The sequence below is a fragment of the Onychomys torridus genome, chromosome 13 (assembly GCF_903995425.1).
Source record: "Onychomys torridus chromosome 13, mOncTor1.1, whole genome shotgun sequence".
NCBI lineage: Eukaryota > Metazoa > Chordata > Mammalia > Rodentia > Cricetidae > Onychomys > Onychomys torridus.
Genome location: NC_050455.1, coordinates 65,555,262 through 65,583,098, shown reverse-complemented (window position 1 = coordinate 65,583,098; position 27,837 = coordinate 65,555,262). Strand labels below are relative to the sequence as shown.

General features: G+C 48.6%; 1 protein-coding gene across 5 annotated transcripts in view; it reads right to left on the bottom strand.

Annotated features, from left to right (window-relative positions):
* St8sia5 (ST8 alpha-N-acetyl-neuraminide alpha-2,8-sialyltransferase 5) overlaps positions 1-27,837 on the bottom strand; it is a 69,091-nt gene that overhangs the window by 14,961 nt on the left and 26,293 nt on the right. For 4 of the 5 annotated variants that reach the window (XM_036204590.1, XM_036204591.1, XM_036204593.1 and 1 more), the window contains 2 exons: positions 14,351-14,443; positions 1,466-1,552 (listed from right to left, as the gene is read on the bottom strand). In XM_036204590.1, coding sequence (XP_036060483.1) covers positions 1,466-1,552; positions 14,351-14,443 — 180 coding nt within the window. The remainder of the gene's footprint in view (positions 1-1,465; positions 1,553-14,350; positions 14,444-27,837) is intronic. The other variant, XM_036204592.1, reaches the window with a different exon arrangement.

Sequence of the window (27,837 nt, the reverse complement as noted above, 5' to 3'; positions counted from 1 at the left end):
GAGACCTCTGTCCCAAGTCAGCCTGACCCACATCCTTGCACACCTCACTGGCTCATTCTGTCCATGCTATTAATCAGCATCTACGTGTTCAAACCTCCCTGCCCTGGGGACATCTAGAGGGAAGAGCATGAAGGCATACTTCGGGGGTAGATCCTGGGTCTGTTTGGCATGCTCTGACCCTTTGCCAGGCCCACTAGAACTTTCAGGGCAGGTGGATCTCCTCAAACCAGGGCTAGAATTCTGCAGCTTCTTTGAGGCTTCTGGTACCTGCTCACTGGGGCTCATGATATCAAATAGTTCTATTTCTAAAAGCATGCTGCTTTATACTCCTATCCCTACACACCTGTAATCTCGGCACTCGGCACTGGGGCAGGATCAGGGGGTTTGAAGCCATGTAGGCTGCACAATTAGACCCTGTCCAGACAGAGAAAGAGAGGAAGGTAAGCGGAGAGGGGAGGAGAAGAAGAGGAGGGAGTTGGGAGAAGAACCAAGCAAACTTCCTGGCCTGGAATCACCACAGACGGAAGAAAGCCTTGATAAAGAAAATACAAATGTTTGGTGACACCCACTCTCGACAGCCTCCTTTACAGGGCTCCTTCACATCAGTAGCTTCTCAGGACATTGCAACTTGAACCTGAGTGGCTGGAACCCAGTGTAGACACCAGTCGCCAGAACCACATCAGTTTCCTAGTGTAAGGTCTACCTGCCCTGGAATGATACCTCAGGTTGGCAGCAGGCTAGCAATGGAGAAAACTCCAAAGCTCATCATTAACGAACAAGCAGTTTTGCGTGTCTCTTGTCTGTTTGGCTCCCGTGGGAGCCTGGAAATACAGCTACTGCCTCTTCTGGAGCTTACTATCTGTTCATTGCAGTCAGAGAGCAATTTAAAAAATCAGCAGCCAGCTGGGCGGTGGTGGTGCACGCCTGTAATCCCAGCAGCTCGGGAGGCAGAGCCAGGTGGATCTCTGTGAGTTCGAGGCCAGCCTGGGCTACCAAGTGACTTCTAGGAAAGGCGCAAAGCTACACAGGGAAACCCTGTCTTGAAAAACCAAAAAAGAAAAAAAAAATCAACAGCCAGGCTCAGACATCAGGCAGAAGCATGATGAACATGGGGCTCCTGTCCTAGGTAGAGCCGCTGTCCTAGGATGGGAAGGTGAGGGCAGTGAGTCTGCAAGGGCTATGGAGAGATCTTAAGTGAGTACCTCACTTCTAGGAGCCTTAGTGTACACCAGCCTGAGCTAGATGTGATAGGCCCAACCTTGTAAGGCCACGCATGGCAAGGACCACAGCAAAGCATGAGGGCCGTTGGCTGGGCGGGTGCTGGCCTTGCTCATATTCCTAAGGCCCTTGGGGCCAGCTCCAGGTGGATGCCCCCTGAGAACCAGGTGTTACAGATGATGGCTATTTGAAGAGGTGGCGGAGGGGACCCACGCCATGAGGTAGGCAGGCTGACGACAATGCATACTTGAACAGGTTGGCTTCAGCGGTGTCCATTGCCCACTTGCATATCTGGAGGCTCTTCCACCTGTCCATCAGTTCAGACTGCTTCACCCTGTGGGAGGGAGCAGTGGGCGGAGATGAGAAGGTCAGGTCACACCATTTGTTTCCAGAGGCCCTCCCCTCCCTCACCCCTGTACGCCATATCAGCGGCTGGCCGGTAGGGTAGGCTGCTCTCCTTATCCTTGATGTGAGGTTCATTCCCGAGGGAAGCGCAGAAACGCAAGAGCTGCCCTTCATGTGCAAACTGTGCAGAGGCAGCCATCCCTCAGCCAGCCACTGCCCCCTACCTTAATCTTGCCTGGATTAGGCATCAGACCTGAGCCTTAGAGCCAGCCCCAGTTATTCAAGATGGCTGATCCTAAGCCTACCTCCCGAAGACTTCACCCAGCCTTGCCCCTCACTCTTGCCTCTGGTGGGCCTGGAACTCCACCCTACCCCACCTGGTGTGGCCCCACACGGGTGGTGTGTTTCCTGTTTCTAGGACTCTCCCGTGTCCAGCTCTGGCAATGAACACCTCTAACCCCAACGCTCAGGAGACAGGGGCAGGAAGACTATGCATTCAAAGCCAGCAGGAGCTACACAGTGAGTTTGAGGCCAGCCTCAGCAAACGGGACCCTGTAACAACAACAAAAACAAAAACCCCACACTCCCACACACACTCACTAAAAACCTACACTTAGTCACTCCACATCTTAACCACTCTCACCTCAAGCAAGTAGACCTTTCCTATGTGCTTCCCCACAAGAGCAGCACCATCTTCCTAGAAACTACAGTCTATAAGTGAAACAAGACCACTTCTTCCAAATCGGACATCTGCCCAAACCATGCAGTGCGCAGAGCACAGGCTCATGACCGTAGCACCCCCTTTTCAAGTGTAGGTCAGGAGGAGAAGAGAGACAAGCCTCTCTGAACACCTCCAGGTCTTACGATGCTGGCTGTTCCCAAGCACCCTCAGGAAAGGGAACAACGTCGAAATTGAGGTGATTCTCCCTTGCACTGAAATCCACGAGAGAATTAGTATGTAAATCATAAATTTATTAGTACACATTTATAATAGTACATTCTGATAAAGTTTTGGTACTGGCAAATGTAGATACTTGATAAATGTGGTTGGTTTGTTGAATGAATGAATGAATAAATAAACAAAATCAAAACCAAAAATGATGGAACTGAGTGTTGTGGTTACACATGCTTGCTACCTCAGCACTTGGAAGGCTACTATAAGGGGACTTCAGGTTTGAGGCAAAGCAAGATCCTGTCTCAAAAAGACTAAAAAGGAAATCCTATGGAACCTGAGGGCTGCTTCTGTGGAGAAATGTTCTGTGTTGGGGTGGGGGGGTGCACGCATGCATGCGCACGTGCAAGCATCAGAGGATAACCTGGGCATTATTCCATCATTCCTCGGGTGCTATATATCTTTTGTGTGTGCATATGAGACAGGGTGTCTCCTTGACCTAGAACTCATTGATTAGGCTAACGTAGCTGCCAGCAAGCTCCAGGGATATTCTGTCTCTGCCTCTGTGGCATTGGGATTGCAAATGTGTGCCACCAAATCTGCTTTAGATGCTAGTGCTTGCAAGGCAGGCACTTTGTTGACAAGCCATTCCTCAACCCGGACATCAGGTCTTAGAGCATCAAGTTTTATAATATTCTGTCCCAGACTCCCTTGAGACAGCATCTAGAAGTTGCCAGGTACTACCTTAAATCTGCAATCACCTTGGATTCCAGAAATAGCAGAGTCTTGGAAGTGAATCTCCTTAGGAGGGGAACTGGGGCTGTCCCCCTAAACAGTATCAGTCATCTGAAAGACACCAGGCCGCTCCCACAATCCATGACAAGCAGGGCCAGAACTGAGGTAATGATCAGACTGCTTAATCATCCAAACCTCTCAACTGACCTCAGCTCTTCCTCTGTTTAAACCCATGTGAGAGCTCCAAAGATATGCTGAGATGCTGATGCCTTCCATTTCCCCAGTACAATTAACCTGGGCCATATTTATTAAACTTCCTTCCTGTCTTTCCAATATTACTTTGTTGGATTTTTAGAGGAAATGGTTGGACCCAATCTGTTGAGAGCCCCTCCCATAAGTCAGGACCACGTCCTGGGATGTCAGTACCACTCGAATGCATGTGCTGGTTAGTTTCTGTCAAGTTGACACAAGTTAGGGTCATCTGGGAGGAGGGAACCTCAACTGAGAAAACCCCTCCGTCAGACTGACATGTAGGCAAGTCTGCGAGGTATTTTCTTCATTGGTGACTGAGGTGGGAGGGCCCAGCTCACTGTGGGTGGTGCCGCTCCGGGGCAAGTAGTACTGGATGGTATCAGAAAGTGGGCTGAGCAAGACAAGGAGAGCAAGCAGGTAAGCAGCACTCCTCCATGGCCTCTGCATCAGCTCCTGCCTCCAGGTTCCTGCTTGAGTTCCTGCCTTGCTTTCCCACAATGGCGAACCATTACCTGGAACTGTAAGATGAAGTAAACCCTCTCCTCCCCACGCTGCTTCTGTCCGGTCTTTCTCACAGCAATCGGCAATAAAGTGGGTTGATGCGCCAACACCAACCGTCACCACCTCCTTTCCCACCTCTCCATTTTAGACAGGGTCTAACCTCGAAGGCCATGCACTGCTCCAAGCCCTCCATCCCACCCACGTGCTTCCGTGTCTCTACCACCTTCCATTCCTCTTAGTTTTTTCTTCCCATTGCAGCCAAGATGGTCCCTGTTCCCAGGCTGTGCCACTAGGGACAAGTCACTCCGAGTTCCTGTGTCTGCACGTGTGGAGTGACCTATCCCAGCCCTTGTCACCTCCTAAGAGATTCTCATTACTATAATCAGGTGATCACAGTTCCTCACAGTGTTAGCTGTGGGGCGTTTACCCACCAACCCCACAGCTCCCAGAGCTTTCTTGACTGAGAGCAGCAGGAAATATTAGAGAGAAGGATTTAGAGTGTGGAGATAAACAGATAGAAAATACAGGACAGCCTCAGAGGGCCTGGAACCTATTCCAACAGGGCCCAACTGTCTCTGCTCTAAGGTATTTATAGAAATGCCAAGTGGTGGAGCAAAAGACCTCCTCCCCCAGCACAGCCCAGTGCAGACCATTTCAGACACCTGTACTCAGGCCTGTGGTCCAATCATCCTCTATGCAGACCTGCTGGGTAAAGCCACGAGGAACCCGAAAACAGGCTCCCACAGTTAGCCCTTTGTGAATGGGGCACCCAAAGCAGACTAAACAAGAGGAAATATGTACAAGGGGACCTGCTTCCCAAAGTGTGTCCTGTGGAACTCTAGCACAGCTTAAAAATGTTTTTAAACCCAGATATATTTATGGCCAAATGTATTTGGAGAAGCTGTGTTAAAGTCTAACACTTTCTTTTACTCTGAGACGTCTCGGCTCATCTAATATGTTCTCCAATATTGTTTCTTTTCAAGACAGGAATATAGTACACAGAGACACTGGACCATGGGAGCCTTATTTCTGCTGAAATCCCATAGGCACTGGGGACACAGGACAGAGTGTAGATTGCCTGTCCTCTGGCACAGGCATGGCCACGACTTCTCTTTCCTAGGGTAAGCAATGTGCCTCTGCTCAGTGTCCTGGCTGGGGGCCTTTAGTTACCCACAGGTCCAGGGCTCTTAGGGGGTCCCTTAAGGAGGTTGCTCCAGCCCCACCATGGGTGGGAAGTGACTAGCCCCCAGGAGCAGAGGGTTCACCTCTTCCTTTAACCGGAACTAGTAATATTTGTCCCCAAACATGGCCAACCACTCACTGCCTACAAGGAGGACACATGGCAGATGGAGGAAGGGTAAGTACAGGACAAATAAATGATGGAATCCAAGGAATTTGGTCTGAGGTGAAGATCAGACACTTCCTAACCACAGGATGCAGAGTCAGGTTTTAACTTTCTGAGCCTCGGTTTTTTGTTTTTTTGTTTGTTTGTTTTTTTGTTTGTTTGTTTGTTTGTTTGTTTTGGTTTGGTTTGGTGTTTTTTTTTTTTTTTTTTTGGTCCATGAAATGGGCTTCATAGATTTTTTTAAAATAATTTATTTTTATTTTAGATGTATGAGTGTTTTGCCTACATATATGTTTATGCACTACATGCTGGCCTGGCCAGAAAAGGGCGTTGGAATTCTTGGAACTGGAGTTAAGGACCATTGTAAGCCTCCATGTGGATGCTGGTAACTAAACCCAGGTCCTCTCTGCAAGAGCAGCCAGTGCTCTTAACCATCTCTCCAGCCCCTTGTAGACTGTAAAAGTTATTAACTAAGATAACACAATCACAAACTGGGCAGGGGCATGGCACACAGGAACTGGGCATAGGTTGTTGTTATTGTTGAACCAATTTGACTAGATTCCCCCCTAGCCCCTGTACTTTTTGTAAAGCCTACACTCTCTCTTATTATATCCTTGACCTTTCTCCCTATATGATAAATACTACAGGGCAGGAATCAGCCTGAGTTCCTCCCTGACTCTGCACTGAGACGTATAGTAAGTATTGGACAGAATGTGTTGAGTATAGTAACAGACTAATGAGTTCCCTGTCGAGTCTGAGTTCAAATCCACTCTACTTATGGTACACCTCTATATGACCAGACATACAAATACAGCAGCAAGCACAGCATCTCCCTACTTGTGTGGAGATTCCAGAACAACAACAAAGACATGTTGGAAAGAAATATAGACTGCCTTGTATGGAGCAGTAAACATGAAGAGAAGTAGAGCAAAGAACTAGGGAAGTGGCTGCCACATGGTTAGTCAGAGCCTTCTTGAGGAGGGATGCCTTACACAGAATCTTGAAATAATGTAGAGGCACATGACTATCTGGAGAAAGTGTAGCTCAGTCAGAGTGAGTACCAAGGCCCTGAGGCAGGAGCATGCTTGGTAATTAAGGAAAGGAGCCCCCTCCTCCTGCCAAAAGCAAGCCTTTCTTGCAGCTTTCCCAAACCTCCCTGCCCCCTCAGCCCTCAGGACATCAGAGAAAAGGTGCTATCACCCAGCAGCACCCTGGCTCACCCACTGCTCCCCTGCCCTTACCTCCTGCAATTCACAGCCCCCTAGAGCACGACCCACTACTGACTCATACACTTCAGAGAAATGCAGTTCTGTCAACACTCCAGGCCAGGGGCCCAACATTTGACTGTTCTGAGCATCCAGACCTTATTCCGGATGTTTCCTATGTCCTTGTCACATCCTGGACCAAGGTTAGGGCTGGACACCCAGCCTTGAATTCTGGCTCCATCCTCAACTCACAATGTGACCTGAGTAATGACCTGGGTAAGTCATTTAATCTCTCCGGAGACTCAGCTGCTTCATCTGTCAGATGGCTCTTGCACCCTGGGCCCTACCCATCTCAAAGGTTGTTCGGGAGAGCAAATGGAGTCATGTGTATAAAAATGCACTGTAGGTTGCTTTACTGATTCAGAGCCATCTTCACCTTAGAGATGAAGGGCCGACCCAAACTGTCTCTCCTTTCTCTCATGGCCTCACCAACATTCCAGAAAAGAAACAAAACCATTCAAACTTACCAGGATAAATGGAGAGACAGAGAGGGTGTCTCTGTGGAAGAGAATTCTCAACAGGCCCACAGAAAAAAGAGGGGCTGAGTCAAGGACAGGATGACAAGGTCCCTTCCAAAAATTCTAAAACCAGGAGTAGTGGGCAGGGGCATGGCCCTAAAGACGAGAATCAGTTGTAAGTGACCATGAGCCATCAAGGCATGGCTGGAGATCAATGTTAGAGTACAGGCCTAGCCTGCATGAGGTCTCGGGGTAGACCGACCCCCCCTTCTCCTCCCCACCCCCCGCCAGGATTGAAGAGAAAGAAAAACAAAACAAAACAAAAAAAACCATCCAGTCCGATCCACAACTTGCAGCTCCCCCAACCAAATATTTGGTGTCAGACGAAGGGAGCAAAGTAGGGACATCAGACAGTCCTTCCTTCTAAATCCCATAGCGCCCCCAGTTAAAAACAGGAGCACCTGCAGCACCGTCTCCAACATCTTCAGGCACAGAACCCCTACCAGCTTTTAAATGTTTTCAGTGTGAACATGAACATGCAGTCAAGGGTGACTAAACCTGTCAGGCAAAATGGCCACAGAGAAAACTACTGCAAAACAAGACGCCAAAAAGACATCCTTGATGTCCCCAAAGGTATCCAGGACAATGCCACATCCTTGACAGTGAGGCAAGAGTGCAATGAGAACAAAACCCAGGCTCTGGGCAGAGAGCACACTAAAGGGACTGGGAGATGACTTTAAGGAATTTTACCAGGATGGAGAAGCAAAGGGTGAGAAGAGAAATGATGAAATTAAAAGATGCACAGAGCCCCTGTCTCAAAGAGATAGGGCGCGGGGCGGGGGAGCAATTGAAGAAGACATCAGACGTCCATCCCACATGCAGAGAAAGAACTAGAAAGTGAGACTGGGGAGGAGGGAGGGAGGGAGGGAGGGAGAGCTATCATTTAGACAGGGGTGGACCCGAATCTTCCCCTCTCACCCACTGCTTTCTGGGACTTGACTTGAGGACAGGCAGGAGTAAGGAGAAAAATGTGAATCATTGCTGGGTCCTAAACAGAGGTTATTCCAACCTTAAATGGCAGAGGGGATCTTAACAGTCTTGTCTTTTTGTGGTGCAGGGTCTGGAGACACTGTCTATAGTTGATCAAAGAAACAGATCACTTAGGGAACCTGTCCATGGAAGAGCTAGAGCAAAACAGTGTAGCTTGGATTAGTTTGTTTTCTGTCATTAAAACAAAATAGTTGAGGCTGGGTACTTAAAAAGGAAAAGATCTATTTAGTTCATAGTTTCAGACATTGAAAGTTCCAGATCAGATGACCCCATCAGCTTAGCCTCTGAAGAGGGGATCAAACGCTGTCACGGGACAAGGCAGAAAGCTTAAGAGAGTTAAGAGGCAGATTTAATCTTTCATAGCAAAGTAATATTCAGACACACAGGCATATGTATGTGTGGAAACCAGAAGTCAGCTGTCTTCTTCAGTCACACTCCACCTCATTTTTGGGGACAGGGTCTCTCACTGGACCTGGAGCTCACCAATTCAGATAGGCTAGTCAGTTCAAGGAGATATGGGGAGCTTGCTGACCTGCCCCTCCAGCACTGGGGTTACAGGTGCACACCACCACACCTAGCTTTTGTGGGTGCTGGATATGTGAACTAAGCCTTCATGCTTGTGTGGTGTTACCAACTGAGCCATCTCTCCAGCCCTGCAACCTAGTCTTGAGGAAAGTCACTCATTCTGTGAGGCCATCTTCAATCTCTTCTAAGAGTAATGTCCCCAATTATCTAATTGCCTCCCTCTAAGCCTCACTTCTTAAAGATTCACCACCTCAAGTCTCTAGCACATAAACCCTTGGGGGCAAACCACATCCAAACCACAGCACCCTTAAGCTGGGGAAATATGAAGAAGTGTTTGGGCCTGGGGGAAGGAGGTGGCATCCTCACCTACCAAAGTCAAAGCTCCATGAACATGGTTGGGGGGGGAATTATCCCTCCCAACATGCATACATTACTGAGAAGGGTAGTGGTACAACACAGAAGAAACAGCTGAGAATCCAAGGGAATGGTGTAACACAAATTGCTAAACAGTCTCATAAATAGAAAACCCAGGGCCAGATACTGGAGTGAAAGCTGAAAGGTCAGAGAAGCAGAACAGCCAGCCACTAGCTTACCTCTATGAAACCTTCAAACTCAAGAGAGAGACTTCCTACTTAGTCACGCCTTATATACCTTTCTGTGCCCCGCCATCTTACTTACTTCCTAGTCCTAGGATTAAAGGCGTGTGTCACCATGCCTGGCTCTGTTCCCAGTGTGGCCTTGAATTCACAGAGATCCAAATGGATCTCTGCCTCCAGAATGCTAGGATTAAAGGCATGTGCTACCACTGCCTGACTTCTGTGTTTAATATAGTGGCTGGCTTTGTCCTCTGATTCCCAGGCAAGTTTTATTGGGTACACAATATATCACCACAGAATGGAGCTAGAGTGAGAAGGCTGGGTTGGCCCTGGATTTTTAGTACTATAAGCTTTTGTGATTTACCTCATCACAATGATAGTCTCGCGGCCCTCCCTTAGTTCCTCCTTGTCTTTCGGGGCTTATTGCTGCGTTTGCTAACTGTGTTAGCACTCCGTTCTCATCGGCTTTCTCCAGCCACTTGCTCATTGCACAAGTACATGCTGAGTCCACACAGTGTCCGGGATCCCTGAGTTCAGGGCCTGGCTTCACTGAACCTTGACCTGGCAGAACACACAGGCTTTTGAAAACCTTCTGGGCCTGAGCTTTGAGAGGCATGAAGGACTTCCTAGTTCAGAGAGTGGGGCTTTCTGCCAGGTGCCATGGCTCCACGCCACTCTCTCTGTTTGGCCTCATTGCTGGACTCTGCATCAAGTCCAGCTCAGTAGGGTAGGGAAGGAAGCCAGAGAGGCTGGCACAGGACTTCTCAAGCAAAACCCCTATGTGGGTGTGAACATGGCAGCAACCAAAGGCATAACTTTGGAAACAGAGGTGCTCAAATGACTGGAATCAAACATAAATAATTTGAACAAGGATCAAGCAACATGACATTGTCATGGCAATCAGAATGATTCCCTATATTTTAGACACTGTCAGGAAGCAGGGCACTTTCCCTGTGGGGGTTTTCTGGCTGGCTGATTTTTACCATTGATTTGAGAGATTTTTGGATCAAAATTACTCCTACAGGAATCACACATCTCCTTGTGTCCTCAGACAAAATGCCCGCTGACACTCTGTGTGCCTAAAGGGATATGTATGTGTACATCCACCCAGCTGCCTCCACCCACAGATGGGATTTGACCTTTCCCTATTATTTAGGTCAGTCCTGCTGTGATGCAAGTTGTGGGATGAGGCTGGAGCTCAGCAATGTCCAAGGGGGCCCAGATAGCATCAGGACCACCTGGACTTAGAAGCCAGCCTCTGAGCTCTCTGGTATCTCCCATAGAGGACCCACAAACCCTCAGTTTGGGAATTCAGGAAGGGAGGCATTGGACTTGCTCTTCCCTGACACACCACAGACTGACACAATCAATACCCTGTAAATGACTTCTTAGTCTTGTCTTTCCTCCTTGTTATACTTCCACAACTCAAGTCCCCGACAGGACAGCTGTCATGGAAAGGACAGTCTAAGCAAGACTGACTAGCCTGAGACTGCTGGGATTGCTGTTCATACCAGGGTTCCATCCTGAGGAACGAGACAGGCATCTGCAAGACAGAGAACTAATATAACTGTGGAAAGACGAAAACACCACCAAAAAAGAGCCCAAGACCAGCAACAAGTATGGTCACAGGCACAGGGAAATCTGAGATTGATCTTCACATCCCCAAAAATATTTGTCTGTAGGTTCAAAAGCAAAGTGTCTTGGTAATTTCTCATCCAGTATCTAAATATCAGCTTTAACAGGAACTCTCATCGGCTGAATTGTGTCTCCCCAAAATTCATATGTGGAAGTCTTGACCTCAGTGAGACTGTATTTGGAGAAGGGGTCTTTAGAGTCAAAACTAGGTGGGAATGAAGTCACTGGGGTGGGCCCTGGTCCAGTACAACGTGTTCTTGTAAGAAGAGAGTGAGACACAAGACACAGACTGTCACTGTGAAAGGATAACCTTGAGCAAGCCAGGAAGGGAGGCCCTATGACTCCTGTTCTTCATCTTCCTGCCTCCGAAACAAGGAGGAAAAAATTGACTCATCTGGGGCTGACGAGGTGGCCTGGCAGTATAAGTGCTTCCCATTCAAGTGTGAAGAGTGGAGTTCAGATCCCCAGAATTCACTTTAAATGCTGGGTAGGCATGGTGGCCTACCTATACTTCTAGCCTCAGAAGGCTAAGACAGAGGATTCCTACCGCACGCAGGCTAGCAAGACTAGCCATTTCATTGAGTTCTGGATTTGACTGAGAGACCCTTGCCTCAATTAATAAGATGGAAAAGCAATGGAGGATGATTCTTGACATCAGCACCTAGCCTCCAATGCACGTATACACACACACACACACACACACACACACACACACACACACACACGAAAAGAAAAGTAAAGAAAAGAAACTAAATGACTTGATAATGGAATTTTGTGGTGATGGCCTCAGAAAACTGATGTAGGAATCAACAACATCATACAGAAAATTAGGTAGAAGGATGGGAAGTTATGAAGACAGCCAGGTTATGTGCTTCCTCTGCACTTCCTGTCTAGGCCTTGAAGCAATCCATGGAGAAATTTTATCTTTTCTAATTTAAAAGTTAACTGTCTTCCCTTAGAAAACTCTGAGAAACAAGAGTTCTCTAGGATCCCAGTCAAACATGTAAAGGCCTCAAATATTTTAATTCTGAGAAAAGATAAGCAAGGGCCTTCTACTTCTGAATTTAGCTGCCAACTGAGGTTTGGGTAGGCGTTGTCATGTAACTCCTAGGAAGCATTCCAAAACATCTATCAGGCCATACTCCTATGTACTGCCTAAAATCCTGTCCACAGGGTCTCATGGTCCTGAGAAAAAGACATAGGTGCACCATGACTTCTCTGGTGCCACAGCTTCCGTTTTCCCCTCACATGCTGACCCACAAGCTGCTCTAGTCCTGCAGAGCCAGGGTCCAGCAGGGTCCAGCAGGGTCCAGCAGGGTCCTTCCTGTCTCAAGGCCTCATACCAGCTGTTCCATCTGGGATCTTCTTGGTCTAGTTAACAACTATCACCCCACAGACCAGAACTGTCTCCGCCCTTCTTCAGCAAACCCTTGGTTGGCATCACCCACCCTAGGTCAAGTTCCCTGTTACCCTAAGTGTTTGTCTCCTAAGAATTACTCATGTCAGATTCCCCCCCCCAGGCTGTGGACTCCCTGAGAGCTGGCACCACAGTGGTGTGTGCCCAGCCCGGGGCAAAGCAGACAACAGGAGATAGTCTTTATCCATCTCTAGAAAGGACACAGTTATCTGATCACTATGGGGCCATAACCCATATAGATAATCCAGCTGGGCTATCTCAAGGCCTCACTCTTAGGACTTCCAGCAGCTGCATATGGGATCTGCTAGTTTGGATCTTACATGTCTCCTAAAGGCCTATGTGTTGAAGGCTGTTTCTCATGGTGATGCTATTGTGGGATATTTTGGAGGTAAGGCCATGTGGGAGGTCTCAAAGTCATTGGGACTAGCCCTTGAAGGTGCTGGTGGGAACCTGGTCTCTTTCTTCCCCCTCCTGCTCCCCTGGGATGGCAGGTTGCCTCAACACAGCACCAAAATAATGGGCCCACTCACCTCCAAGTTATTACCTCATGCACACTATAGTGGTGGAAAGCTCACTGACACAGAGTCTGTGTGTAACTCAGAAAAACTGCTGTTGCCATAGAAAAAGAAATGGAAGGAAGAGAGTGGAGTGCTGGGGAATAATCCTCTTGTACACTGTAAAGATTTGTCACTCGAATTGGTTTAACAAAATGTGGATAGGCCAGTAGCCAGGCAGGAAATATAGGTGGGTCAAATAAACTAAGAATGCTGGGAAGAGGAAGGGCAGAGTCAGATGTCACCAGCCAGACACAGAGGAAGCAAGATGAGAATGCCATACTGAGAAAAGGTACCAAGCCACGTAGATAAGAATTATGGGTTAATTTAAAAGTAAGAGCTAGTTAATAATAAGCCTGAGCTACTAGCCAAACATTTATAATTAATATTAAGTCTCTGAGTGGTTATTTGGGAATTGGCGGGCAGGAGAGAAACGTCTGGCTATGGTGGAATACTCATACCTACTGAGGGCCAGTGCCACTCCCAACCCCCTAGTTGATGCATGCTATCTATTTTATAAACTATTTCCGCTAGTCGGCAGCAATGCCTAAGAAGTAGGTAATGCTGCCTCCATTTTATAAGTTAGGAAAGGCTCAGAGAAATTAAGTAATTTGCCTGGTAATTAGAGCTGGGCAAGACCCGGAATCAGCTTTCAGTCCCAGGTCTGCATGAACCCAAAGCTTATACTTTCTCCTGGGTTCTGGCTGCTAGCCATGGTCAGAGTCCTTGGAATCATGTCAGGAGGCCATGAGTCCATAGAAGCATCCAACATTACCTCTGTATAAATTTTATTTTGTCCATGTCCAGATATAATCGTTTCTAAATAAACTCAGACCCTGACATTCTATCATCCAGATCCCTCTAGGTAGGTCTGCTGGATTCCTGGGAGTCATAACAAGAGAGAGAAGACTCAAGGGAATATCCAGCTATGAGGCTCAGGCCTTCCTTCCACTGGCTGTAGGAGCACCGTGGGTGATGGGCTGTGGAATGAGATGGAGTAGGGGGTGCCCTTTTGCCATTTCTATAAAGGTGTGTTGAAGGAATCTCCACACAGAGAGGTTGTTATGCACTGATGATCTGGAAGGATACACTGGGCTTTCAGGAATTAGAACTTGATGTCTCTGAGAGAGAGATCACCACATACCATTGGCAAAATTTGGATTTTGTATCACTTAAATAACTGACAAATCAAAACTTTCAAAGAAATTAAAATTGTAAATGACCACATCAAGTGGACAAGGCTTAACCCAACAGTACAAAATCTGAATTTCAGGCCAGGCACTCCTGGGCCTCTTGGATTTCTACTCAACAGGAGCCCTGCAATGATAATTGAGGAGGCTGGTAACTGAGCTGAGGACTTTCACACCCAGTCAGCAGAGGCAACCTTGCAAACCTGGTCATTGTTATAAAACAGCTTCCAGGGCTTTCTAACGCCAGCGAAAGATCTAATTCCCAGGTTATGACTTCTACCTGTGTTTCTTGTTTCCTTTGGTTCTGCTGTCTACCCACCCACCCCACCTCCACATGCCAAGTGTACCCACTCCTAGCCCAGGCACACTCACATGGACAGCACCTTCACCTCCAGGATCTCCTGCCTCAGCTCCAGGCATCTCGTGGAGTTAAATTCTAAAGGCCCCTTGTAAAATTCAAAGTACCTGAGAACCAACAGAGACAAAAATTATACAGAGAAACAGACCAGAGTTTCTAGAACCTGCCAAGGGTCCTTCTGAGAGGAGCGCGTGCCAGTCCAACAAACAAAGCGAACCTCCCCACCCCATCACAGGACCCAGTAGGAGGCTGGCTCTAGGTAGGAGCAACCACACTGCACTGTCAGCATGTGCAGGAACAAAGCCCACTTTAGCCAACATTGAAAGGCAGACACAGGTTTCGTTGCAAGGCTGTGAGGGAGGAGACAGGGGCAGGCTCTGTGCACCCTGACCAGACAGAGCGGGAGATTGGCAGCACCCAGAAGCCAATTGGGAGGCAGGCAGTGAGGTGTCCCATCCTTTCCCGTCCCTTCTGCCTTTTTCTCACCCTTAGGACAATGTCCCACAACACAGCCATGGGCATAGTTGAGACTGCCACAGATCTTTCCGTTGACAAAGCGTTTCCCTTCCCATCTGCTCCCTTAGTGCTCGTGCTCATACTGTGCTGTCTCTGAGACATAGCTGCTCTTGCCCCGTCTGCTTACCAGAACAGCTGGTGTACCCACAGCTCTGGAGTAGGGTGTCACTTTCCTGGGCCAAAGCCGGGTGATCCTTTCCTAACGGGCCTCTCCCACCCCCAAGGTGGTTCTGCAGCTGGGGCATATAGACCCAGGAGTGTGGGATCCCAAGACTGCCTCGGTCATGGATCAAGAAGACTGTAGGGCCTGCACACTAACCGTGGGGTCAGTGGTCTCTAGACAAGTAACCCTCCAGAGCCAGAAGTGGAAGAGGCACCGAGAGCCATCACAGAGCCAGAACCAGTGCTGGGAATGTGGGATCTTGTCTCAGCAGCGGTCATCACACAGGCACCTCACTGCCAAGCCAAGGCTACAGACATGAGGGTGCTGATTTAAAAATCATAAAACACGGGCTGGAGAGTAGAGTGCTTGCCTAACATGCTCAAGGCCACAAAAATAAACAAAAAATGTTCTGTACAATCAATCATCTTCTATTTCCAAAATCAATAGATTCTCTATCTTTATGTCACAAAAGAATTAGGCAGCGTTCCTAAGAACTGGGAATTGAGGATCTATATAATATCACACTCACTCTCCCTCTGTTTCCCTCTTGTTTCTGATCTCCTTTCTCTGTCCCTCTCACTCAGCAAACCCAGTTTCAGAACCTAGGTCAAAGGCCTACATCTTTGGGAGATCTCATTTGGTCCCTACCCCTGGGCTCTACACTCTGTATCTTAATTAGAACAAATAATATTATATTATCATAATCTGCCCCTTGTCTATGGCCCTTCCAAATGGGGAGCATCTCAAATGCAGGGATTATGTCCTTGTTATTTCTCTACCATCTGAACTACAGAAACAGGCATGCTAAAGACTACATTTCCCAGACTCCTTTGAGGCTAAGGCTCTGGAAACAATTTAGGTCCAACCAATCAGAAACACATTCACGAGATCAATTCCAAACTGCTCCTTGAAAATCATGAAAAGGAACATGTGGCAGACAGAGGTGGCATGATTCTCAAAAACCATGGTCATGGCAACAGCTTGTGTGATGGCATTTCACAATGCCATTGCTCAGTGGAGTAGCAGGAATCTTAAAATGTCTTATTAATAAAGTCAAACCTGAGGCCAGTTATTGGGGTGAATGCTGGAAGATCAGAGAAGCAGAACAAGCCACAGCTTCCTCACCTCGCCAGTCCCTCAGCTGATCCTGTTTCCTCAGACTGGAAGCTTCTGTGTCCTCATCCAAATGAATCGCAGCTGAACTGTGCTGCTCAAAGCCTAAAAGCTTAACCAGCCAAATGCTTCTAGTTTCTGGTCCTCACGCCTTATATATCTTTCTGCTTTCTGCCATCACTCACTTCTTGGGATTAAAGGCGTGAGTCACCATGTCTAGCTGTTCCCAATGTGGCCTTGAACTCACAGAGATCCCGAGGGATTTCTGCCTCTGGAATGTTACGATTAAAGGTGTGAGTGCCACCATTTTCTAGCCTCTGTATCTAGTGACTGTTCTGTTCTCTGACCCCAGATAAGTTTATTAGGGTGCACAATACTTTGGGGAACACAATACCACCACAAGCTGCCCTGGTCATAGGGCCTCTCCAAAGCAATAAAACAGTGACTGAGACAGAAATTGGAACCAGGAGTGGGGTATTGCTGTGACAGGCCTGACCATGACGTTTGTTGTAGGAATGTGGAAGATTTGGATGACTGGAGTAGAAAAGCTATTGAACACTTGAAGTGGGGTTTACTGGGCCATCCTTGTAGGAGCATGGATGATGGTGGTGTTGAGAGTGATATAGATTATGATGGTTGGGCTCAAGAGGTTTCAGAGAAGAATATTAGTAAATTTCCTAGAAACTGTTCTTGTGGTATTTTGGAGAAGAATGTGGCTGCTTTCTGCCCGTATCCAAAAATATCTGCCTGAGGTTAAATTGAAGAGTTCGGGATTAGTGGAAGTGGCAAAGTAGATTTCCAGGTAGTCTAGTACTGACTGTGTTGTGTAGTTATTGGTCATCACTCTTCTGCAGGTCTATAATGAAAAGTAGCAAGCCAGCAAGAAGCGCCCCTCCATGGCCTCTGCATCAGCTCCTGCCTCCAGGTTCCTGCCGTGCTTGAGTTCCTGTCCTGACTTCCTTCAGTGATGAACTACAATGTAGAAGTATAAACCAAATAAATCATTTCCTCCCCAATTTGCTTTTGGTCATGGTGTTCTCTATCTATCTATCTATCTATCTATCTATCTATCTATCTATCTCTATCTCTATCTCTTCCTTCCTTTCTTTCTTTTGGTTTTGTTTTATTTTGTTTTTGTTTGCTTTGGTTTTTTTTATGAAACAGGGTTTCTCTGTGTCCTGGAACTCACCCTATTGACCAAGCTGGCCTTGAACTCAGAGATCTGCCTGTCTCTGCCTCCTGAGTGCTGGGATTTAAGGCACCACCACCCAGCACTTGGTGTTTCACCATAGCAATGGTAACCCTAACTAGGACCTGGTATATGCATCTAGGAAAGGGCGTGGAAGAAAGGATCTTTTCATCTCTGCCTGCTTGCCCTTACTCTCACAGGCAGTCCGTTCCTTCACTAGGCTTGGAGCCCACTTCTTCAACATTCTGATGTACACTGAAGAGCAGCTAAGACGTCCAGTCTCATGGACTGAACAATTACTAGATTCTTGGATTGTTCATCGGTAGACAGTCATTGTTGGACTAGTTGGACCACAGCTTGTAAGCCACTCTAAGAAATCCCCTTTTTAATTTTCTGTATATTCATTTTCCACTATACTCATTCTGTATTTCATTGTTCTACTAGATAACCCTGACTAACATAGCCACTTACTCGTTTTTTCTCAAAGATTCTGAGCTGGGAGCACCCTTAAGAAACCCCTTTCTCCTGTAGGTACCTGACTGGCAACCATTCTGTTATCTGCAACTAAGAACAAGGGGTCAGCCTGGGGCCACCAGACAAGCCCATGACCTTGGCTCTGACTCACATAGTTTTCCAGTCACAGTGGAAAGTGAGGTCTGGTGTCTTGCAACAAACAGTCTCATTTGCAACCAGACCCTGCGGGTGTCGACTAAGTCGTTGGAGCCGAGGGTTGAATGAAGTCGCACGCCTAGACTGCCGCTAAGAAAAACTCCAGACACAAATGTTGTCAAGATAATTAAGTCGAGAACAGCAGTTCTCAACCTGTGGGCGATGACTCCTTTGGGGGTCCAGTATCAGATTATCAGATACCCTGCATATCAGATTATTTACATTATGATTCTTAACAGCAGTAAAATTACAGTTATGAGGTAGTAACAAAAATAATTTTATGGTTGGGGGGTCATCACAACATGAAGACCCATATTAAAGGGTGACAGCATTGGGAAGGTTGGAAGCCACTGGTCTAGAGTCTTCAGGGAGCTGGAGACTTGTAGACAGGACTCCTGTGTTTACAAACCACTGGGAAACTTCCCCTTTCTGTCTCTTTTCTCTTCTAGTTTGAACTAAGGCAGCATCTTACATCTGACCAGCCAGCCTCCCCTCTCCTCCACCCACCATCCTTCCTTTTCCACTTTCTCCTGAATCTCCAAAATCACTCACATAGGCAACCAAGCAATTCTAAGTGATCTTGTGCCATGTGTCTAGGGGTTCTTAGGTTGAGAGGTTTTCAGAGCTGGCTCACATCCCTTATTAGCCACTGCTATAATCTGAGTGCTTGTGGCCTTCCAGAATCCATACACTGAAATCCCAAACCCTGAGATGAAGGGATTAGGAGGCAATAGGATCAGATGAGTTGTTTTTTCCACCCTATTTTTATAAGGCAGAGCTCTTGTAAAATTCCTTATAAAACAGAACTGAGAAGACGCTTTGTCCCCTCTAGCATGAGAACATGGGGAGAAGGCATGACTATGAACCAGGAAGCAGATCTTCCTTTGAAATCTGGACTCTCAGTCAAATCTCTAGAAATAAACCTCCATTGTTTATAAGCACCCCAGTCTCTGTATTCTCTTTCAGTAGTGTGAATGAACCAAGATAGCCATTTTAGCCATGTCATTTCCAGCCTTAGCCTCCAGACTATAAAGGCTGAATGCTATGGGAGCCGCAACCGTGACACTGTTGACATTTCCAGGAAAGCATAACACACAGGAAGTGGGAGAAGTGCTTGTCCCCACTGCCCTGCCATTGAAGGGTAAGTGCTGCCAGCAGATGCCACAGGGGGACCCAGGGAGTGTGACACTTGCTTCTCTCCGCTCAGCTGGTTGATAGCAGAGCTGAGTCAGGGATGAATAACGCAGAAGTTTCTCTACCATCTGTTCTAGTGACGCTGCCTTCTGCTGAGCTTACTAAACCTCCTTCCGCCTCCCTATGGCTACAGCCCATGCCAAGTCCTGCCTGGGTGTTAGATGTCCTTGATCACCCTGCCTCAGCTAAGCACTACAGGTATGAAGACTGTGTTGCTGTTGGGCATGGCAGCACACCCCTCTAATCCTAGCATATGGGAGGCAGAGGGAGGCTGATCTCTGTGAGTTCCAGGCCAGCCAGGGCTACAGAGTGAGATCCTATCTCAAAAACCAAAAATAATGTTTCTGAGGCCTTGACCCCTGGGCCCTGCCCACCTATAGGGAGTGTCCCTTTCATGATTCCTATAGACACTGACAGACTAGCCTAGGAGTGCCTCTGCCATGGCACTCAACCAAAACAGCCGTTCTCAGATCCTTCCTCCTCCAGCTTCCACACTCGGTGCTGTCATTCCTTGCCCTAACCTTGACCAGTCCCTATACCATAGAACCTGAAGAAAACATTCAAGCAGGCTAATTCTAAAACTGGATACCCTGTCTTGCCAGTTCCTGCCCTCAGGCCACTTGTCCACACTGCCACCATGTTTCTGCTGCCTCATAACTGGCCTGGAGCTTATTCAGTGTGGTGAGCTGCACTGTGTTTCCAGGAACTAGTGAGTATAAAACCCCTTCCCTCCTGACAGGCATTTGCATATTTATATCTTACCATTTCCAATAAACACAAATCCTAGGTCCCTGAAACACCCTTGGCCAAGTCATCCAAGCTGCTTGCCGACTGTATCTGAAGCCGCAGCTTTGCAGTCAGGAAAAGGAAATCGGCAACTCCTGCTTCTTTCTCCCACCCATGCTGGGCTCTCTTCTTCTCTGGGTGTGCACTTTTCCTGCCTGACCTCTACCAATGACACGTTTGATGACACAGCATTTCAGAGAGCACTGCTACACTGGGAACCCCAAGATTCTGCCTGTGATGGGAAGTCTGAAAGGTGCATCTGGAGGAAGCTGTGCAAACTGGGAGTACTCTGAATCCATGAAAGGGATGCTCACACCCTTTTATGTGTGGGAAGAAGCCCACGTGAGAGTGACAGGTATAACATGCAAGAACACACTGTGACCTGCACTGTGACTGACACTGAGTGCCTAGGGGAGGGATGGCCTGTGATGAGATGTCACTGAGACCTCTCAGAGTCATGGGATGGAGATAACTTTTAAATTGCCTTTTCTATGTTGTTTCCTGCAATGGATTATTTTGCTATTGAAAATTGCTGATGTATGTTCTTTGCTTTTAAGTTACATACCTCCCTATAAATACCTCCAACTTCACGTGTGCGTGGGGAATCTGACCAAAGCGTCCCTCCACCTTCTCAAAGTCCCCAGGCTTTGTAAGCAAGTGAGTCACCGGCTCTTCTTTCCATTCCGGAAACACTATCTCTACTCAGCTCAAAGGAGAGGGACCTGGCACGGCAATTGGCATCTACAGGTATAAATAGCCTAAGAGCCATGTCAGAAGCCTAGCTCCTCTCCAACACCATTTGATTTCCAAAAGTCAGATCCAAAGCTGGCTCCAGGCTGCGTCCATCCTGTCTCTGTCCCTGTGCCCTCAGGGACCTTGTGGGATGTCAGCTCTAACTGCCTGGTCATCAGGTGACAATCTCTGTTATAAGAAGATGACCAAAGGCTGGAGGGTCCTGGTGGCTGGGTGTGGCTTCCCTTCTCTCACCCACAGGAGGGCTCCAGCTTTGCGTGCTGAGGGCCCTCTCAGCAGGTGGGAGCTGGCCAGCTGAGAGTCCACGCGGGGCCACTAATCTGCACCACCCAGCTTTTCCTTATGAGCCCATCCACAAAGGCTCCCTTGATTATTTCCTCCTCAGTCTGTCCAGGGCTGCATCCCCTTCCCAGGGTGTCAGGATGGTCACAAAACTCTAGGCCCAGGTAACCAATGGTTACGTGTGAGATGGGGGCCACAGCATTCTCTTTGTAATCACGCGCCACTCAGCTGCAGATGCGAATGGTATCTAAGAACCCAGAACCCACAGGAGGTTCCCTGTGCCATATAAGAATGCAGTTGGTGGGGGCAGGGGCAGGGGGAAGGGAAGCTGCCATAGATGATCAGTCGGGACCCTTTGCTTCTGCCATGCCTGAGGCATTCTAAGAGAACTGCACTGTGATTCAACCTATTAGAAACACTACTAGTCCGTGTGGCACCTCTGTGCAAACAAAATTAGAAAGCCCTCCAACCCCATTAATTAAGCCACATGCCAGCAACATGGCTCACTGGAGTGATGGTGGGCTGGGTTTCAGCCCCACCTGATTTCCATCCTGCCCAGCTGTGTGAGGCAGCCAGCTCCTAGACCCTTAAACTGTCTTGCTTCATTCTCTTAGCAGGTCAATGAGATGTGCTTGAAATTCAGGCTTCAATCAGTGAGGCCATTTTCCCAAGGTCATCTGGCTGGTCAGAAAAAAAAACAAAAACAAACAAACGAACAAAAAAACCTCAGGCTTCTGGGCACCCAAGGTCTTCATCACTTCAGCACATTCCTTTTCCCAATTCTGACAGTCATGGCTCCCCGGGGGCTTTGTCAGTAAGCAGCCCCCTTCTCTCCCAAAGGCGACAGCCCCTTCAGCAAGATCTGTGCTGTTTCTAGCACAAGAACAGCTGCTGTCTGGAGCCAGCACACACCCCATCAGCAAACGGGCAGGAAGCAGTCGGAAGGATGCAGCTTGATGAGCACCGGGGCTCTAAGTGTCTTCCCGGACAGGTGCAGAGGGACACAGAGCTCCCTACTACCAGCCACCAAACGCCGCAGCTGCCAGGAGGGGTCATTGTAGAGGCCCTCCATGTCTGCTCAGCAATCTTGGACTTAACTTGCTCTCTATGGGACGTGATTTCCCTTTGCCAAGGATCACCAGAGCTAAAAAAAAAAAAAAAAAAAAAAAAAAGGTCTCAAGGCTAAAAAGCAGCAGGCCAGGTGATGTGGCTCTGGTGGTAAGGACTTATAAATCCAACCACCAGGGAGGCTGAAGCAGGAAGATCACAAGTTCAAGGCCAACCTAGGAAACTTAGGAAGATTCTATCTTAAAATTAAAAAAAAAAAAAGATAAAAGTCTGTGAATATAGTTGAGCGATTGAGGATTAGCCAGCCTTACCTGTGCAAAGCCCTAAATTCAACTTCTAATACTGCAAAATAATAAATAGCAAGTTAAGAAGTTAATGAAATAAAAGCTTGCAATTCTAAATGCAGCTCTGGATAGTCCTGTGGTCAGTCTGCCCTACCACACTCTCCCCAAAGTCTGGACTGTCATTTCTGCCATTGGCTGGGATCTGGGTAGGCCAATACCTCCCCAGGAGCAATACCAAATTCAGAGACTTCACCCTCACATGCCCAGCTGCAGGGCCTCAGTCTGGTGGCCAGCACACTCCCTGCAAAGTGACCCTTTCTACACCAGCCCAGGGAACCCAGAAAGCACCCTGGCAAAGTCCAGCTTAGCCCTGAGTGCTCAGCATGCCCACCCAGCACTGGTTGGGGACTCACTGACCCTACTGGGCTTTGGCCACCACCTCTGGTGCTAAGCCCAGAGCTGCACCCCAGTCACCTCCTCCTTCTTCATCTCCCTTCAAATCTCTGCCTCGGTAGTGGTCCCGGTCTCTACCTCAGCATAAGCTGTGATTTGTTCTGCCTGCCTCACTGATGCCCGACTCTGGGTCAGGACTGCTCTTCTCCTTTATGTCTTCCTAGTTACTTCTAGCACAGGTCTACCTGGTCAGCATTCCCAGGCCACCTTCGTGCCATCCCTTCTTTGTACCAACATCCCCTGGGCACACCCCCACCTGCCCTAGACAATGACTTCCACATGATTCCTCATGGCCTGCCTGTGCCCCTCAGTGCTGGGGAGGGCTTTTCTCTTCCATTAACTGGAGGTTTGTTGAGCCTCCATGGTGTGCCAGGCGATCTCACCCCTACCAGTGAGCAGCTAACCAGGCAGAGTCCCCTCCCTCATGGAAAGTCTCAACACAGTGGCAACTAAGGCTGAGTGCTACAAACACAAAGCAGGTTTGAGACTGGAGGGAATCTGAAAAGAGTGGGCCGGTGAAAGCCTCTCCAGACAGGGATACTGTGGGATGTTCTGTATGCTGTAAAAATGTATTGCTAGGATTGATTGATAAACAAAATGCTGATTGGCCAGTAGCCAGGCAGGAAGTATAGGCAGGACAAACAGAGGAGAATGCTGGGAAGAGGAAGGCTGAGGCAGGGAGACACTGCCAGCCGCCGCAATGAGGAGCAGGATGTAAAGTACCAGTAAGTCACGAACCCCATGGCAACTTATAGATTAATAGAAATGGGTTAATTTAAGATAGAAGAACTAGATAGCAAGAAGCCTAAGCCATTAGGCCAAACAGTTTAAATAATATAAGAGTCTGTGTGCTTATTTTATAAGTGGGCTGCGGAACTGCCGGGGCTTGGCGAGACCTGGAGAGAAACTCTCCAGCTACACAGGGAACATGGTGAGGGTGCAGCCCTGGCTAGGCACACGTACAGCCAGCAAGAGCTGGGCCAGCTGCTGGCATAGCAGCAGCCGAGGGACTGGGACAGGGTGGTAGCATCAGAAAGGCTGGGTCATGGGCCACTCTGCTGGACAGAAGCTTGAAAAGCATGTAAGCAGGGACCAACACAATCGGACTTAAACGTTCATGCTGGCTGCCGAGGGGGCTCTGAAAGGAGAAGAGGCTGCCGTGTAAGGAGACAGTGAATGGCACCAAGAGGCTGCAATTGAGGGAGGAGAGGCAAACCCAAGCAGCAGTGCAGAATGTGCTGGTGGTGAAGAGTCAGCACTTGAAAGAGTAAAATCTACAGTAACTGCTGGGCCTTCCTCTTCTCCTAGGAGTTGTGAGCCGTAAAATGACACGGGAGAATGGGTTTGGGTGTGAATGGCAAGGTGAGCGGCCGTGGAATGCTTGCTGTGACCTTCTGCCATCAAAGGGAGCTAACAGGTAAGAGTCAGCCACAGATGTGACACACAGAGCAGAGGACAAACCACATGCTCCAGAATCAAAGGACAAGGAGACTCCATGAGCCCTTAGAGAGAACAGGAATGGGGGACAGGCCTGTGGTTAGTCCTGTTCAGATGGTAGCAGAATGAGAAGAAAGGCGTGTGAGAAAAAAAGAAAACCAGGACATAGAGCCCAGGGACCAAGAGCCTTTCCAGGGCACAAGGAGCAGCTCCACCCAGTGCTAATGGGGTCAAGTAAGAAGAGAAAGTGCCACTGAACTGGCCACTCGGAGGTCACCAGTGACCTTGACAATAGCAGATAACACTTTGTGGGCATGGGTTAAGGCGAGACTGGAGGTGGGTGGTGTTGGCAATGGTGACTATGAAGTCTTGATGAGAAGTGGAACTGGGGGATGTCAAAGACTGGGTTCCAGGGCAGGGGGAAGAAGAAATGAGATGCTTTCCAACACACTGGGGGCAGCTGGAGGACGGATGGATGGACATTGGTGTTCTGTGAAGTGCAGAGAAGCACCCCCAAGATCCAGCTGAGCACCCGGGAAAGGTTTCCACTCAGTGTGAGGAGGTGCTTCCAACAAGGATGCCCTCGGTGGAGGATGGCCTTTGGCCAGTTTTGTGAGCCCATCACTTACTCTCCAAGGACAGTCTTGGTGCCCATCAAATTAGGAGAGTGTGCAGCTTCTAGGTGAGGCTATAACTTTAACTTTCGCCTCCCGATTTTGATGATCAAGTAGACACTGGCTTCCAGGCTCAACCCCAGCCCCCTCTTCTTTTCAGTCTCCACTTTCTTTCTGTCCTCCTGCCTTTGCCAAGTCCTGGTGTGAAGTTCTCAGAGACACTGGAGAGGCAAGAAGTGCAAAACCACGAGGGAGGAGAGAGGGTGGAGGAGGAGGAGGAGGAGGAACACGGTGCCTGGGCGCCGCCTGGTGCAGTGAAGAGCCACTTCAGAAGGAGGAGTTGTTACTGAACCAGTCCTGTTTTGCCTGTACAGAATAAGATGATCACTGACATTATGAGTTGTGTGACAGAGTTTATTCACAAGGTGGCCGTGGGGAAATGTGAAGATGGGGAACAAGTGTCAAGCTGGCCTCCCCAACGGTCGGGTTTGGGGATACCTGTGGGATAAACAGGAGGGTGGTCAGAGGTGAGGGGAGAGGAGAGACGAATCCGCACATGTGTGATCTAGCTTCATGGCCTTTCATAGGACGGATGTCAGGAAACAGTGGTTTTCCCTGATCTCTGGCTTTCTGACACCAAGAAATCACCCACTGGGCACCTGGATGGGCTGCAGTGGAAAGCCGGATTTTGTGTTGACAAAAGCAATTTACAAGACCCACATGTCATGGGCATCCGGTCCAGCAGAGCCAGCGGGAGACTGATGGCATATGCTTGGCTCCACAACCTCCAAAATTCATGAGTTTTGAAGTCAACCAAAAGCCCGTGAAGAAAGAGGATTCACTCAGGCTTTTCTTCCATTTTAAGGAGACACAACCTCTCCAAGATAATGCCCTGGATCAAGGGCGATGCTGGGATCAGACCCTGCCAGGAACATCCATGCACGGGACCTCAGCAATGTGTGCATGAGGCAGAGCAAGCTATGATGACCTTACCTGTGTGAGGCATTTTAACCTTGGAGCCCTTGGCCTGCTTCTGAGCAGGTGACTGACCTCCTTTCTATCAACTGAACAGTTGAATTAATGCCCTAGTTTACAGGAACAGAAATTGAGGCACAAAAAGTTCATGGAAGTGAACTCATGAGTGTAGAAGTCTCATAAGTCTAGGAGACTCTACTGAGATTCAGTTATGGTCCCCAAATCTAGGAGGCTGAAAACCCATAAAGCAATCCCATTGAAGGTGCCACCTGGCATAGCCCCCACTTCTACCAACAGCCTCCTCTGCCTGCAGCCTGATCCTGTCAGGCTGTGGGAGGCCTACATCAGGTACGTGGGAGGACAGGGGGAAGACACCATATTTGCTTTGCTTGTGTGTTTCCCCAGCACCCAGCCAAGCACATGCTGCCAAACCCGGATCTCCAAATTCTTCTCATTTAGATGGAGCCCAAGAGCTCTTTCTCCCTTTTGTGCCCCCTTTGCTCTTCTAAATAAGTGAAAATTCACCAGGAAGGTTCACACAAAGCCAGCCTGCACCTCAAGCTACCTCATGGGGCGGGCACGTCTTACAGCAGGCAGAAGTGAAGGACAGTCGTGGGAGCCAGGCTATCAGGAGGACTGCAGATCAATGTAAGGCCTCCTCACTGCTATGCCTGAAGTTCCACTGAGGAAGCGGGATTATTTGGAAATGCAGACACCCGCCCTCAGGTGCAGATGGAGACAAGCATTTTCCATAAAAATCGGGAAAATGCTAAACTCAGAGGTCGGGGAATGATGGGGGAAAAAAACCTTCTTAATAATGGAGAGGACAGAAGACAAAGCCGGGGGGATGGGGAGGGAGGGAACGAGCCAGAAGAGTATTGTAGCGGAAGCCAGCAACACAGCTTTCCCAAGGAGACATGGAGACAGGCAGCCTACTTAAATCCTTACGACCTTTTTAGTTTGGCCCAACAGTCCAGGGCAGAAATAGACGGTATGGATGGCCATAAGTGGCACTCCCTGTCATGAGTGATCTGCCCACAGTCCTGTTGCGCCTCCCACCAGAGCTGGGGCTCCAGCGTCAGCACTGCCCCTCCACCACTCACCGCCCAGAGGTGACTCAGTCTCCTCACCTGTGACGTGGGATAGGAAGTGTCCAGTGCAAAGGTGTAAGGGTGAGAACTGCTGGCGGTGGTTTACAGAATGTGCTCAGCGAATGCCTGGCATACAACCATACCCTGGTGATGGCAGGCTACAGGCAGGGTCCTCCAGACCCAAGCTGATTCTTACCCACTCAGAAAGTCCCTCTGACTCTCACACTAAGCTCCAGTGCACTTACCATCTGCATCTCACAGTTTAGCGCCTGATTATGCGTTGTCTTGGAACAATTATGGAAGAAGTCACATAATAAAGTATAGAACTGAATTCTGTCAAGTTCCTTCCAGCCATGAAATATGACAGTTCCACTGCCACGCTCCACAGGACTTACTAGACACACATGGCTGATCTCAACCTTGGCTCCTGACCCTCAGTTGGTTCTCTCAGACCTTTGACTTCACCTCTCTTGTCTGGAGACGCCCCTCCATTTTCCAGCCTAGAAGCTACTAAGCCAGGGAGAGCAGGGTCTAGCCACAGGCAGCTTGGTGGTGGCAGTTGGACCAGCTTGGCTTTAGGCCCCAGGTTGTTTTTCTTGGGTCACTTCTCATTTCCTCCTCTGGCCATCTTGTTAGAGTGGGGGGCCAAGGTTGGTGTGGAAGCTGGGAGGCACCAATGAAGTCAAAGTTGTGCCTGGAGCTCAAGGGTCCAGAGGGTCCCAAGATGCTGCATACATGCCAGCCCACATCTCCATGGTGAGAAGCTCTTTAGGATTTGGGGTGTCTGAGAAAGCTCAAAAGCATATACGTGTACTTTCCTGGAAAGTCCATGTGTGCAATGGTAGAAACTGCCTCCAGGGCAGGCGTATCTTACAAAAGGTAGAATTGGGTGGAAGTCAGGTGAGCTGGGCTAT